The sequence below is a fragment of the Eptesicus fuscus genome, chromosome 22 (assembly GCF_027574615.1).
Source record: "Eptesicus fuscus isolate TK198812 chromosome 22, DD_ASM_mEF_20220401, whole genome shotgun sequence".
NCBI classification, from domain to species: Eukaryota; Metazoa; Chordata; class Mammalia; order Chiroptera; family Vespertilionidae; genus Eptesicus; species Eptesicus fuscus.
This window is the reverse complement of record NC_072494.1, coordinates 25,495,611-25,510,802: the sequence shown is the minus strand read 5'-3', so window position 1 is coordinate 25,510,802 and position 15,192 is coordinate 25,495,611. Positions and strand designations below refer to the sequence as shown.

Below are 15,192 nucleotides of genomic sequence, written 5' to 3'. Positions count from 1 at the left end.
AAAGAATTTGAAGGTACTACACTCTCTGTGCTCCTGTTCAGATGCAGCGAAATAGGGAATAAGCTACTGGAAGAACATCACCTCTATTTCCACCCACTCAATCTGGATAGAGTTCAAAGTCACTTGTGATATATTAAATTTAACATCAAACACATAAAAGCACAAACCTGCTTTTCTGTGGCCTTAAGCCCACCATTAGTGATGGAGAACAATGTCAACAGCACAAGGTTGAGGTTGCTCTTACCATTAGTACTTGAAAGATCCTCTTCATGGGGATGGAAACTATTTAGAAGAGAAATCAGCCAGGGCCAAATGCTGAAAATGAAAGCGATAGTGCAGACTTTATTTTAACACAAGAGAAACCAGAACACTAAGCAGCCATGAAAATGTTATCTCGAGGACCTAGACTTCATGCATTTTTGTCCTTGCTTCAGCATTTTAAAGACTGTATGACTTCCTAAAACATATTTTCAAAGATGTCTAGATGAAAGATATACCAGAGTGTCAAATTTCTATGAGATACTATTGCATATGTTTCCCAGGCTCCTAACTTAACAACTAGTTAAGTTTAATAATTTTTCAGTTTTAAACATTGAAAATTGGTATTTACTGAGAAAACTATGACCAGAGAAGCAGTATGTTTTTATAGAGCAGTGATGGCAAACCTATGACACGCGTAGCCATTTCTGATGACATGCGGTCGCGAGGATGAAACATTTGCTGCTCCTGAGGATGAAACATTTGCTGCTCCTGAGGATGAAACATTTGCGAAAAAATGTTTTTTCCTCAAAGTGACACACTACCCGAGTTATGCTCAGTTTTTTGGCGAAGTTTGACACACCAAGCTCAAAAGGATGCCCATCACTGTTATAGAGCTTTCACATACATCATCACTAAAAAGTGGAACCCCTTTTTAGTTCTTAATCTGAAACAGCATGTATGGTTACACCAGTCAAATCACATTCTCTGGTCAACGTGATGAATATACACACTGTTACAATATCCCTACCTCTAAACTCTGTTTTCTAATACGCAAGCTATTTTTGTCAAAGTTTGTAAATATTTTAAAATTTTTTAATGTTTACTTAAAGTGTTAAAAATATTTAAAACAATCCATGTTCTACTTAAGGCAACATTAACCCTTTGCACTCGCTTGCTTTTTTCTCAATTCCTTTATTCTACTCAGGATTTAATTTTTTAAATACCCCAGATTTTACAAAGCACGGCAGTAGAATAAAAAACTGGAGTTTCTTTTCATACAAACTTATTTATTTGGATTTTTTTATATTTCAAATTATTGATACATTCAATACAATTCGACATACGAGCTGCTACCGATAATAACCGTGTCGAGTCACACTCGACATCCGAGTGCAAAAGGTTACGCTTTTCTTGGAATGTGTAACAACCAATGTTGGTGAAAAGTGTGATAAAAAGGCTAGGTCAAGGTGCCCAGGTTCCAGAAATTAGATGTAAGTAATCACAACTTGGGAGAAAAGCTGGAAGTTGACAACTAGTAATACTTGTGCACTTTAAAATATGGGAATATGGCCCTAACCGGTTTGGCTCAGTGGACAGAGCGTCGGCCTGCGGACTCAAGGGTCCCAGGTTCGATTCCGGTCAAGGGCATGTACCTTGGTTGCGGACACATCCCCAGTAGGGGGTGTGCAGGAGGCGACTGCTCAATGTTTCTCTCTCATCGATGTTTCTAACTCTCTATCCCTCTCTCTTCCTCTCTGTAAAAAATCAATAAAATATATTTAAAAAAAGAAATATGGGAATATGCCACTTAAAATAGTACAAAAGGATATATAGAGAAACATAGAAAGAAAATCTCCAGTTTTAGAGACATATCCCACACTTGTCTTTAAAATGAATTGTAACACAATTTACAATAGAATGAAATACCTGCAAGGGCATAAAAATCCTGATATATCTGATAGGAGGCAGGGGGAAGAGTACATGATACTAAAGAAAGAGGGGGTGGAAAAAAGTTTGTAAATAAAACTATTCCTCGGCCTGAATAACCATTTTGCCATGCTAAGAAATGGGAATGCAGCCCTAGCTGGTTTGGCTCAGTGAATAGAGCGTTGGCCTGCAAACTGAAGGGTCCCGGGTTCGATTCCAGTCAAGGGCACATGCCCGGATTGCGGGCCTGATCCCCAGTAGGGGGCGTGCAAAGGCAGCCGATCAATGATTCTCTCTCATCATTGATGTTTCTCTCTCTCTCTCCCTCTCCCTTCCTGAAATCAATAAAAATACATACTAAAAAAAAAGAAAAGAAAAGAAAAGAAATGGGGATGCACAAAGTGGGCCAAAAGGGTCACTGCAGGAACAAAAACAAAACAGAACAATCAATCCCTGCCCACAAATACAAAAACTCTCAAGTAAATGTAAAATACAGAATTCTTCTTTCATAGAATCACTGATACAACTTCCTATACCAAACACAAGTACTGGGTTTTAAAGTTCAGAAGGGAAGGAAAATGGTATAGCCTCTGGATAAAGAAATGAAAATTCTGCACCAGGAAGCAATGTTTAAAAATATACATTATTTACAATGCTCACACTGACATGAAAAGGAGATGTGTGGTATGCTGTGCTATGTTACTAAACTCTATTCACATAGTAAATGAACTTATAGTTAGGTTTAAGGGGGAAAGAAAAGAGAGTTAAGTAAAGAGATCACAGGGTCTTAAATGTGGCTGGGACATTTTCAAGATTGTGCCCTTGGTCAAAGTGCAGATGCTGGGACACAAAGCAGAAATGTCAAAGAGCTTCTCCTTCTACCCACCATCAAAATATGTAGGAGAGGAACTTCCAACTCACTGAAAAGCCTTCTTGGAAATGTTCCCACAATCAAAGGTAAGCTGAAGGCTTTCATTTGTCACTCTAAAACCAATAGTTCCTAAGAACTGTCAGGATTATTTTGAGTAGAGATTAGCGAGAAAATGGCGATGACCGAAATATTCTATGCTTAAAACAAACAAACAAATATAACTCAAATTGGGCATTACTATAAGGCAACACCAAACAGGTTATGTATAGAAAATAATGGAAAGGAGTAAAAATCTCTTCATTTTAATTCCTAAACAAAAAATTGGAGCATACTGTAGTGAATAAGAAACAAACTGATTTTATCTCCATTTCACTTTGGAATGTGAAAAATGCCATTTCCCCAGGGTGGCAACCAAGGACGGGGGAACAAAAAGTCAGAAATCCTTAAGATTGTGCCTCACATGAAGAATTCAAACAAATAAAGGGAAAGCATATAAAGAGGTCTTCAGTTCAATTTCCAAAGAGTGGGTGGGAAATACAGCCTTCCATTGTTCAAATGTTGTGTTTTCTAAGGTGGTTTCAACATATCTTTGAATATCAAACAAACAAAGCACAAAAGCTGACACGAAACTCTAAGATACTCACTACTGTCTTTCATCGACCACCGCCTCCTGGAAGACCCTGGGTCTGAGTCTCAGCCAGTCCATGGAGACCTTGACTGCAGGAAGGGGATAGGCATTGTAGGATTCCTCCTGAGACTTGTTCTGGAGAGGACACTTGCACAGGATGCCAAGAAAAGACACTCAAAAGAAAAAATGTATACAGAAAGCATAAGATATTTGAAACTGTGTTATCAGTCTCACAGCTTCTTTCTAAAAAGACTTTCCCCCCCCCCAAGTTAAAATTGTTACAGATATAGTTGACGATGGATGTCAGCAGATAAGCAACAGAATTTAGAGTATGGGCCTCCTGATTCAATATTAAGACATATAAGACACTCCTTTATATAGCATTAATGCTTTATGATGAAAAGGCCAAAGAAGATGGAACAGAAAGTTAAAATGATTTAATACTTACTAAAGAGGGCCAGCAACTGTGTCCAACACAGCTGCTCATCTTGGCTGTAACTATGCTGTTCTGTTTCATTGCTAAAGTCACGAAGGTGATGAAGTTGAAACAGGTTAATGACAGTGACGTGAACTAACTGCTGAGAGTTGAAAGCTTTTTGAAACAGCAGCCTCTGTAAAAGAAGATAGGGAACACTGCATATACTGTTATCGAGAACAGGAGCCATCTTCAACACAAGAATTAAACTGTCAGTCTGTATTTAGAGCTACATGGGTTACAGTAAATTACAGATGAGTAAACTGTTCCACTTTTAATAATCCCAGTATTTTAATCGAGTCTAATGTGGTCTGATGTTTCTCATGCTGACCATTCGCCTTGAAAAAAATTAACCCAGACACCACTGAACTGTTTTTCACAAGTTTTCAGTATCCATCAATAAATTCACATGCCTTCATCCATTAGAAGCTGTTTTATAAGAGATGCATACACACTAAAATATCAAATTGGGACCAATGACTAAAAAGTACATGCATATAGTGAGAAGCAAAATTTCAAATAAAGAGACTCAAAACATGTTTTTGAACTCTTGGTACATAATGTATGACTTCCAAATTTTGTCATACAATTTACTCTTTCAAAGGCCTGACATACTTAAAGAAACTTACTTATAAATGAGGTATATAGCAAGAACATACTTTGGAACACAGGGCAAATGATATCTAAAGCAATCATTAACATATTACAGGTACTTCTACAAAGTATTACACTGATATTTCCCCCGAAGGTACATCCATAACCTTCATCATCAACTTCTTTTACTTAATAACCATGTGTTCAAAAAGACCTGCTAACCAGCACTAAAAGGAAGAATTTACCTCCATGCACTCAGCTGGTGGCCTCAACCTAATCGCCCTTCTTAACCCCACAAGTTCCTAACAAAGTTGATAACAAAGATGACATCTGGCTTCATTCTACATTTTAGCTACAGCCAACCTGCCTCTGTCCCCAAGGAAAATTTGTGGAGACAATGGAGACTCTCACTGCCTTATGGTGGGAAACAGATACAGAATAAGATCTATAATTCATTAGCAAGACCTTTCACATTACCATTGGAGAAAAACACAATTCCACTCCACTTTAATTCTCCTCTCCCTATCAGATCTCTCAGCCTCCTTGCCATCTGTCACTCCCATATATACATCTAGAATGCTCACTTCTTTCCCAAAGGCATTAAGCACTTTCCTTTCCTGAAAATGTCTTGAAATCCTAGCTCTTCTCCAGAATTCTCCCACAAAATTTTCAATCTCTGCATCCAGCCTTTACACAAATGTATGATACTGGCATAAATGAGAATACTAATTTGTATTTTTCAAAAAGCATTTTTTTCCTTACAATTACAATACAGCAATGCAGCGTTCATTTTAGAAGGCAATGTCCTACATTACAGAATCCTGACCCTTTAAAGGACTTTCTAATGTAGGCACAGAAGCACTGATGCATATGGTGTAGCCTGGTACTAGCAAATGTAAGATTAAGTTCATGAAGGCACAGACTTTGTCTTGTTCTCTCCTCTGTATCTCCAAAGGCCTAGAAAAGTGCGTGGCACACAACAGGTACGCAATAAATACTTAGAGAAGGAATAATTCACACCTTTGGAAGTCAATGTGTAATTATTCAATTGTACTTTTGTAAAACTTAGATTGTACTGAAGTAAGTAGATTCTCCCCTGAGACAAAATCAAATAGGAACACACATATTGCTACTGAGAAACACTTTGAACAGCCATTGAGGAAAACACTGAATTAAATACCATTAAGAAACAGCATACATCTGACAGATATAAAAAGCCTTACATCTCAGTTTTGAAATTCCAAGCCTTAATCCTTCAATGAACCTCAACTTGGTAAATGTTTCTGCTTAGTAGCTAAAGACTGCTAGTTAAACAGACACATTGAAGTTTACATCATTATCTACAAACTAAAGGCCCGGTACACGAATTCGTGGATGGGTGGGGCCCGGCCGGCCCCTATTGGAGCCAATAGGAGAGGGCCGGCCAGGGGGAGGGGACAAGGGAAGATGGTTGGATGGGACTGGGATGGGGGGGAGGGGCAATCAGGGGGTAGGACCAGTGGGGGTGGGAAGGGCCTTGAGTGGTTGGCGGGCAGCCCTGCCCCGATTGAACTCATGGTCGAGGGGACAAATTGCATATTAGCCTTTTATTATATAGGATTTAAAATACTTTTGAATATTTACTCAACTATGCTAAAATCTCACTCCACAATGTTCTTCTGACATTTTAGTACTGGGTAAGGTTTAAAATAGATCTGCCTCATCCTGTGTTTAATTTTAGAGTGCAGGAATGATACTTCACAATTGCCCACACACTCCCACCAGAACTTCACATACAGAATTATATATTTGAAGAGAATATTAGTGTTTGAGGTTGAACCAAGTGTAAAACTGACTAGACTCTAGACTAGAATAACTTACATGGAGAGGATTTCATTAAGGTAGGTTCCACACCCTCCCTGTTTGGGGAGTGTATCTTTCATAGAACAAGAGAGCTAGAAGCAATCTCAAGAGGTCATCTTATCCAATCCCGATATGTAACAGGACTACACCTACACCGTTCAAGAAGATAGCTGTCAACCTGACTTTTAAGTTCTCAAAAGGAGAGTACTCAGCAACACCCTACACATCTCTACTCAAATTCTAAGATTTAATTTAGTTCTGACTCCAGGAAAGTCAAAGATATGTCATTTTAAAATAATCTTTCAGATATCTGAAAACTTATAATGAAGCATTGAGACTTGTTTGTTCTTTCCAGGCTGAATAGCTGCGGGCATTACAAAGTAAGTTGTTGCTTTTATGCACCCCCCCCCGCCCCCGCCCTCTATAAATCATGGACTAAGTTTACATATGTCACTAAGAGAAGCAGAGAACTGCAAGGGACTCTTATTTTAGAAGCTTATTTTAAAACAAACAATTTTATTATAGTTATTCACTATACTCTCTTTCACACAAAAAGTAGCAACTATGCCTGGCTTATGTGGCTCAGTGGTTGAGTGTTGACCTATGGACCAGGAGGTTGTGGTTCAATTTCAGGTCAGGGCACAAGCCTGAGCTGTGGGCTAGATCCCCAGTGGGAGCAGTGCAGGAGGCAGCTGATCAATGATTCTCTCTTATCATTGATGTTTCTATCTCTTTCTCCCTCTCCCTTCCTCTCTGAAATCAATTAACTTTTATACTTTATATACAAGTATCAACTAAAAATTAATTATCTGTAAAAACTACTTCACATTTATTACATTTGGCTAATTTATGTATCTTAATTAAGTTCTACAATCTCTGAATTGTGAGACTTTTATAATATTTGTAAAACTATAAAGAAGTTATAGACCAGCAGTCACCAACCTTTTAGACCTCATGGACCACCAGTGGTCCGCGGACCACCGGTTGGCGACTGCTATTATAGACAATTCCAAAGTGTAAAGATACCCAGAAGTAACCACAAAATAAAAAATGCTCATTGAGAATGTCGTTTAATGTTGATCCCAGTGACTAAAATAGTGATAGGTATACAACAGTCAAATATTTGTTGAATAAATTAAAAATAAAGTTAATACTTAATTTTGACTCCTCCCACATTTTACCTATCATACACTACATTTAAACTAATTTAATATACTAACCTAACCCAAGATAATTTTCACATACGTAACTAGAAATAATTGAGTAAAGTAATTGAATGAAATTTCTCATTTCTTTCCTTCAAATTACCACAAATCTTGATGAATCAAAATACAAGAGAAATGAGCTTGATTTGCAGAATGGAAATACCTATAAAATAGGTAATGAAACCGTATCTAAAAATATCTAATCCATCAAAAGCAGTACTTTCCAAATTGAAAAATAAATGTGCTTGGTCTGAGAAAGAAGGAGCTGTTTCTTTCCACTTGGATACTTTTTGCCAAATGGCAGTTACTTATTTATTAGCCCATTGTTGCTGCATGTATTTCTTTGTATAAACGGCACCTTAGTTTAAATCAAAAGGATGCTGTATGCAAAACTTTCATATTTAATTTCAAAGTTAATTTTTACCAACAGTTCACAGTTAAGTAATGGCATGAAAACTGGGAGTCATCTTCCTCCAAATCTTATGCTTATTTAAACAAGACAATAAATTCTCTGGTTTTGAAATCTAACCTTAAACTGTTCTTCCAATTTTTCTCGAAGAGGGCTCAACTTTTCCAAGCTCTTACTCAGGTACACATGGCCGTGGAACTTAATAAAGGCTTTGATGAAGTCAGAAACACCCCACTTGGTTTTCACCTCATCCCGGCTGAAATGAAAGAAAAACTTCCATGAATCTTAAGCAGCAAAGTGGCTAAAACCTCTTAAAGGAGGCTTCAGTTTGTAAAAATACAATGTTTGAATACCTAGAGAGGATTTTGCGCCTGACTGACTTTCAAATGTGACACTCTCAGGTGGAGGCAGTAATCAGCAACCTGTACTCCTCTACTGGAAACAAATCAATTGCTGATTGGTCGAAATTTGGTGAAAACTATTATTTATTATTGTTTATAAATCAGGCAAGTATAAGAGAAGCATAGGGAACTGGCCATTATTTCTTATATGCCTAAATTTGAGGGGTAAAGCCTACCAGGTTACACAAAGACCTCTTGGGAAAGTCAGCCCTACCTTTCCAGTGCTTTAGAAAGTGCTTTCTGTAGATTCGTGGAGGCAGCTGGGAAAGGGAACTTCACAGCAATGCTTCTGCAGTAGTAGAAAATGGTGGTCAGATGGTCTCCCTTGGAAGAAGCTAAGATAGCCAACTGATTGTAAGGCTGACCTAGAGGAGAAAGTCAAAATTCTAAAGTAACTAAAGATGCACCAACTTTTGCTATCAGAAAACAAATTATCAGTTTTCAAGCCTTTAAATTAATAAGGTGGAGTACTGGATAAAGTAAATGTCATGACGACCTCATTACAAATAGGCATAATGTAAACCATCACACTTCAGCAATGAAACATAAAATGTTTAGGTTAAAAAGCCACATAATTCCAGTGGACAGCACTTTAAGTTCAAATACAACTGGTAGAAAGGGCTAGATAGTAAGTATGTTTTGATTTGGGGGATCAGAGTCTCTATTACAACTACCCGGCTCTGCCACTGCAGTGGGAAAGCAGCCACAGACAACACTAAACGAACAGTTTGCCGACTACCATCCCTGCTTGAGACTCTCTCAAGGTCTCCTTTTAGAATCTATAGAGGAATTTTAATGTGGCTTAACAAGAATGACTTATTTCATTAAACATCTGTTGTAATTTCTCTACTTCAAGAATCACACTAACAATTATTACTGGGACCAACAAAATACAAAACCACTACCTTTTAGATAATGAGATAATTTTCCTAGGACCGAAATGGTGGTACTAAAGAGAGAATTATTCTATAAGTAATTATGGAAGTCAGAGTTGTTGAAATAATTTTAGATCATGTTAGGGGATATTCTATTTATACTGTTTTAATTTACAACAGTTATTTTAGAAATTTCATTTCGTTATATAGAATGTGGTTAAAAGGGAAAATATGACAATCAATACCAAAAGTCCTAAAACATGAAAGATAAGCCTTCAGTTATTTACCATACTGTGGTACTGAATGAAGTGTCACTGTCGACCAGTTGACATGAGAGACTCACTCACCATTAGAGGGGACAAGCTGAGCTGCGTGCCTATAGTAGGACTCTGCCTGGCTGGTCTGGTTTCTGTATCGAGCTGAGAGAAGGAAGAAGAAAATGTAGTTTAAAGACAAACAAAGAAAGCAACAACTAGGGTAATATTTCCAAAACAGGCTATTGTTTTAAATTCTAAAGATAACAAACACATTAAAATTGATTTAAGAGCATTAAAGACAGAAAAATACTTTAAAACAAATTAACTATAGGATTATGTGTGTGAAGTGTCCATCCAGCCTTCCCTATTTGGGACATTCAGCATGTAACCAATTTTAAAGCTTACCTAGCCCCCACTTTCAGGTCCTCCAGTGTCATGCATCACCAGCTCTCACTACGGACTATGCTGGTGACCTGGAGCCGGCCAAGAAGGGGTGAGTTATATGGCACTTAAAAACAAAACAAAACAAAAAACACTATACAAGATGATCTGAAAATTATGTATTTCTTTCAATTATTTATAAAGTGATTTTGAAAAATGCCTCATACCTACTGCAATACTAAGTATGTGTGTGCAAAGAATACACTGACAGCAAAACAACCTAAATACACTATTCCTTGAATCTTCCTGCAGAACTTGGTGCTTACTTTGATGTGACCCCTCATGGAGTTAGTGACTTATGACATCAAGAAATCTAAAATCTTTGATCTTAAAGCAGTAATGTTCTCAATTCCTTGTTATTTGAGGACAACAAAACATAATCCTATAGTTAATTTGTTTTACAACCATTTTTTAGGTCACCTTAAAGGAATGAACAAGAAATAAGTTACATAACATTCCCAGATTTAAATATATAAAATGGAAATACAAATTTAACTGTTAAAAGGAAACAGAAATGAGCTTTTAATGCACTGGCAGGAAGGAAAGAAGGCAATCTGGTTTCAGAAGGAATAATTCGTAAACCCCACAATTCTACGAGTACAGACTTAATTTAGGAAATATTATGGCACCACTCTGAAAAGTTTAACTTTGATTACATTTTTGCTATTTATCATTTGCCTACATCTGCACAAATCTGAATAAAATTTAAATCTTAATGTGAAAGTTATTTCCTTCAAGATCCTTTGCCAATGTCAAAACAATGAGAAAATCTAATTGCCTTAAAATATATTTTAGTTTCCTCTTATGACCATCTAAATTGTGTTTGCATGCTCAGTTTACAGGGAAATCGAGCTTCCCTCTATGACCACACCAAAGAAAAGAATAAATGTATTATAAATGTATTATCAATTCCTTCACACCAAAGGCTCACCAATGTCTCCAAGGTGCACGAGGCAGTGCTGGCAGATATAGGAGCAGGAGCTGGACTGTGGCTTCACTATGGCGCTGGTATGCGTCTGTTTATGGCTGATAATTCCCAACTGGGAAGACTTCACACGGCATGGTAAATCTACGTTAAACACTGTACACAGTTCTTGTAATAACTGAAAGGAAAACATAGCAAGATTTAGTATTAAGTCAGACCTGGCAAGTCAGAAGTGCTCTATAGTAAAACTTGTATACTTTAACATATGTATCTAATATCACATACTGCTGAGACCTGAGCAAGCACTTCAAGAAAATTTTATGGTAACCTTTTTTCCCTAATCATTTCTTTTTTAATAGCAGCAAATAATAACAGCAACAGTAATACTGTATTATACATGATACAATCATTTATTTTCATTTTCCCTCCTACATATGGTAATTCTTCATAAGATAATTAGTAGCATTCATTACAAATCATCTCTCTTGAATTCTCAAGTATTCGAGCAATCTAGAATATGCATCTTAAAGGAACAGCAGCATTTTTTAAAAAGAACTTCAGTGCCTGGACAGTGTGGCTCAGTGGTTAAACATCAACCCATGAATCAAGAGGGCCCCAGTTCGATTCCCAGTCAGGGCACATACCTGAGTTAAAGGCTAGATCCCCAGTAGGGGGTGTGCAGGTAGCAGCCAATCGATAATGTTTCTCTCTTATTGATGTTTCTATCTATCCCTCTCCCTTCCTCTCAGTAAAAATCAATAAAAAACATACTTAAAAAAAAAAAAAAGACTTCAGCCAAACTCATTCAAAGGAGTCCACACATGCTATACCTGCTTTCTTAATTCCTATTCATTCCTTAATCCATTATGATCTCGCTTCTTATGGTATACAATTTGGGGCATTTTTATTCACTTGAGATTATAGGTGATCAACTGAATGGCCCACATAGTGGTTACATAAAGTGGATTTTTGTGTTTTGTTTTTTAAATATATTTCTACTGATTTCAGAGAGGAAGGAAGAGGGAGAGATAGAAACATCAATGATGAGAGAGAACCACTGATCGGCTGCCTCCTGCATGCCCCCAACTGGGGATAGAGCCCGCGACCCAGGCACATGCCCTTGACGGGAATCAAACCCAGGACCCTTCAGTCCACAGGCCAACGCTCTATCCACTGAGCCAAACCAGCCAGAGCCACAAAGTATTTATATGAACAACAAAATGTGTACAAAGAGAATTCTAGGAAAATTGGTATACAATGTAGAACTCACCTGAGTATAGAAGCCACTAGCTGCCTCTAGGAACAGAGAAAGGTTTGCCTGAACTTCACTCCGATTCGGGTTTGCTCGATTCTTTGCCTGGCCTTGTAGTGTTGTGATCTGATTCTTAAAGGCATGATTCCAGCTGAAAACAAAATGTAATTCTATTTGTATAGCAGTGACTCACTGGGCAGACACTGGTCCCCCTGAGAACAAGAAAGAACTGTTTGTTATAATTATAACATACTAGATAGTAAACCTGCATTAAAGATAGTGACTTAATTAAATAACTTTAGGCTCCCCTTTGAACAAGACTAGACACGCAGTAGAATCCAACTGGCCTTAGTAAACACTTAACCAAATATTTAAATCATCAGATTGTGGCTTTAGTTATTAATCTTTTAGTGCTACTAAAGTTAGAGCCTACTTAGGGATCCCAGTACAAAATCAGAACTACAGTGGTAACACCAATGTAAAAATAAATTAACAAATGTGCATACATTGTGCCAAAAAATAATTGAGTGTACCCTAACAAGTGACATGTATAGAGGGAAAAAAGCTTTGTAAATATTAAGCTATATCCCTTATTTCCCTAAAATCTATTTCTCACAGTTCTATTTCTAATTAATAGTTGGTTTCTCTTGGGGTTAATGTTTTCTTTAGAACTTGAAATATAAGGTCATTTTTTGACATTTTAATTTTAGCTATTTAAAAATAAGAAACAACACAATGCTGAAATACAGCATACCAAAATCCTGTTATAAAATGCCTTTCATTAATTGAGTTGTTTAGAGAATAATTTTAAATTCAGTTATGGTGAAATACAGCCACCTTCTAACTTGGAAATCACATGAGGGGGAAAAAACAGAACTAAGATGAAGGGATGATATTACTGGCTTGATTCAAGGAAGCAAACAGATAAAAGGTTTACAACCTACCTGGAAAGTACCTAACTCCTATCAATGTCAACTTTTAAGGCTCTAGAGCACTGGTTTTTTTAAAATGATTTATGAGGTCAATCACTCCCTTAGAATTTTTGATGACATCTTATCCTTGACTCTAATATCATAGATATGGATTTTGAGTGGTTGTGATTAAGCTCTATTACTAGATCTCAAAAAATCTTCACTGCAACTTTGGGAAATGGGCATTACTAAATAGAATGTTCTTAAGTGATTTAAAATTTTTCATCAGGCCAACGTCCTTGTTTCAATTTAAAAGATAAGGCCTTCCACAAAAGGCATTTATTTACTCACTTGGGAATCTGGTTATCTGCCATTTCACCCCTCAAAGAAAGAACGAGCAACCACTGAGCGACAGCCTGGTCAGTTGCTCAATAGTTGAGCATTCGACCTATGAACCAAGAGGTCACCGGTTCGATTCCCAGTCAGGGCACATGCCAGGGTTTCAGGCTCAATCCCTAGTAGCGGGTGTGCAGGAGGCAGCCAATCGATGTTTCTCTCTCATTGATGTTTTCCTCTCCCTTTTTCTCTATAAAATAAAAAAACATATTAAAGAAAAAATGAGTGGAGATAGCCTAAATATACAAAACCTTTCTTTAGTCTTATTAAGGGTGGGTGGGGAAGGAAATACCTCTTTATTTTATGAAATGCCCTAAAGATCTTAATAAGAGCCGACTCGGAACATCTCTCTAGCACCGCAACTCCCCCCCCACCCCCCCCCCCCCCCCAATCACAAGTATTATAATATCTTTTCTTTTTTATTTTCATTGAAAAAGCTTACTCTGAGAGAGGTTAAAAAGAAACAACCACATTGTTCTTTACTATCCTAAAGTCTTGGTGAGATCCTTGATCTCAACAGGGACATCCCAAATGATAATACTTACAGATCCTGTTCTACTTTCTTGTCTAAAGCGTATTCCAAATCAGTAACTAGCATTTTCTGGTACAGGTCCTGCAGAGCCTGCCTGGATGTCCAGACCTCAGCTGGACCCAGCTTAGAATCTGAATAACAAAACAAAAATAAAACAGTAGACAGGTAAATAGAGAGTTAAGACCATTGTACCACACCAATGATTCCTTCCCCTCCCCATTCCCCAAAGTAAAAACCTGCTGTAAGTACCAGTATATACCACAGGTTGCTGAAGTTTTATACTACTGCATTTCAAATGACTTTCACCTTTTGACTAATGACTAAATCTGTATGCTTCTGTATTTGTCTTTTAGCTTTAAAATAATAACATGAAATGAAAAAGGCTAAAAAAAAAAAGGAATGGTATTCCCTTTGTTTTGGGTTTGGATTTCTATGTATTCATACCATAGGAAGCCATATCCCTCACACTAGCCACCCTCTTTAAAATGATGGACTGCCAAGTTGGTCTGTTTACTCTCACAACTATACCTCTCTTTGTCCAAAGCAGCTTTTTAAAAAAATTTTTAAATTATTCTCACAATTGTCCTTATGAAATCTTCCTATCAGCTCATAATCCAGCAGCTGTTTGGGCATTCTGCTGTTACTCCTACTCTATATATGTCAATCCAACAAAACCAGGACAGTGAGCATTATTCTAATGATTGGTAGGATGCTTGCCAAGACACTTTTGTGAGCAATCCATACTTGCTATTTAATGTAAATGAGGACTGATAGCAGACAGTGATTAAACTGCTCAAGAGGCCAAATGAGACATTGCAAGATGAAATCAGAAAGTCAGGCTATTACTACACAAAATTTCAAATTGAGGCCATATTGTCTGCCAGAGTCCTAAAAGGCACATTAGCCTTTCCGATAAGTAGGCTTATGAGTGCAATAATTGACAGTGAGCTGCCTCAGTAGAACTAAATAATGGACTTTATAATATATATTTCCAACTGCCTGTTAGGCTGTCTGGTTGCATATTTTGCTGCTGTGCAATGGCATAATCTTCACTCTTGTTTTTAGGTTCTGCTATTAGTTTCTATAGCCACCATAATCCTATTCTGCAAGAAGAATCTTCTGGATATTTGAGTTAATCCTCACAAGAGTTTGCTGGCTACTAAAAAAAAGTTAGGGTATAATATCAGCTTCTTGCTCTTAAGTATTAAATGATTAAATCAATAATATTTATACATTTTTTCAGCTCTGCTTCGTCAATGGCAGGGAAATA

The 15,192-nt window shown here is 37.2% G+C and overlaps 1 protein-coding gene across 5 annotated transcripts in view; it reads right to left on the bottom strand.

Annotated features, from left to right (window-relative positions):
- The window catches only part of SMG7 (SMG7 nonsense mediated mRNA decay factor), a 57,921-nt gene that overhangs the window by 16,011 nt on the left and 26,718 nt on the right, over positions 1-15,192 (bottom strand). For all 5 annotated transcript variants that reach the window (XM_028152148.2, XM_054712080.1, XM_028152149.2 and 2 more), the window contains exons 3-11: positions 13,936-14,053; positions 12,102-12,234; positions 10,838-11,009; positions 9,556-9,627; positions 8,548-8,698; positions 8,053-8,188; positions 3,856-4,018; positions 3,424-3,580; positions 245-315 (exon numbers count right to left, since the gene is read on the bottom strand). In XM_028152148.2, the coding sequence (XP_028007949.1) occupies positions 245-315; positions 3,424-3,580; positions 3,856-4,018; positions 8,053-8,188; positions 8,548-8,698; positions 9,556-9,627; positions 10,838-11,009; positions 12,102-12,234; positions 13,936-14,053 (1,173 nt within the window). The remainder of the gene's footprint in view (positions 1-244; positions 316-3,423; positions 3,581-3,855; positions 4,019-8,052; positions 8,189-8,547; positions 8,699-9,555; positions 9,628-10,837; positions 11,010-12,101; positions 12,235-13,935; positions 14,054-15,192) is intronic.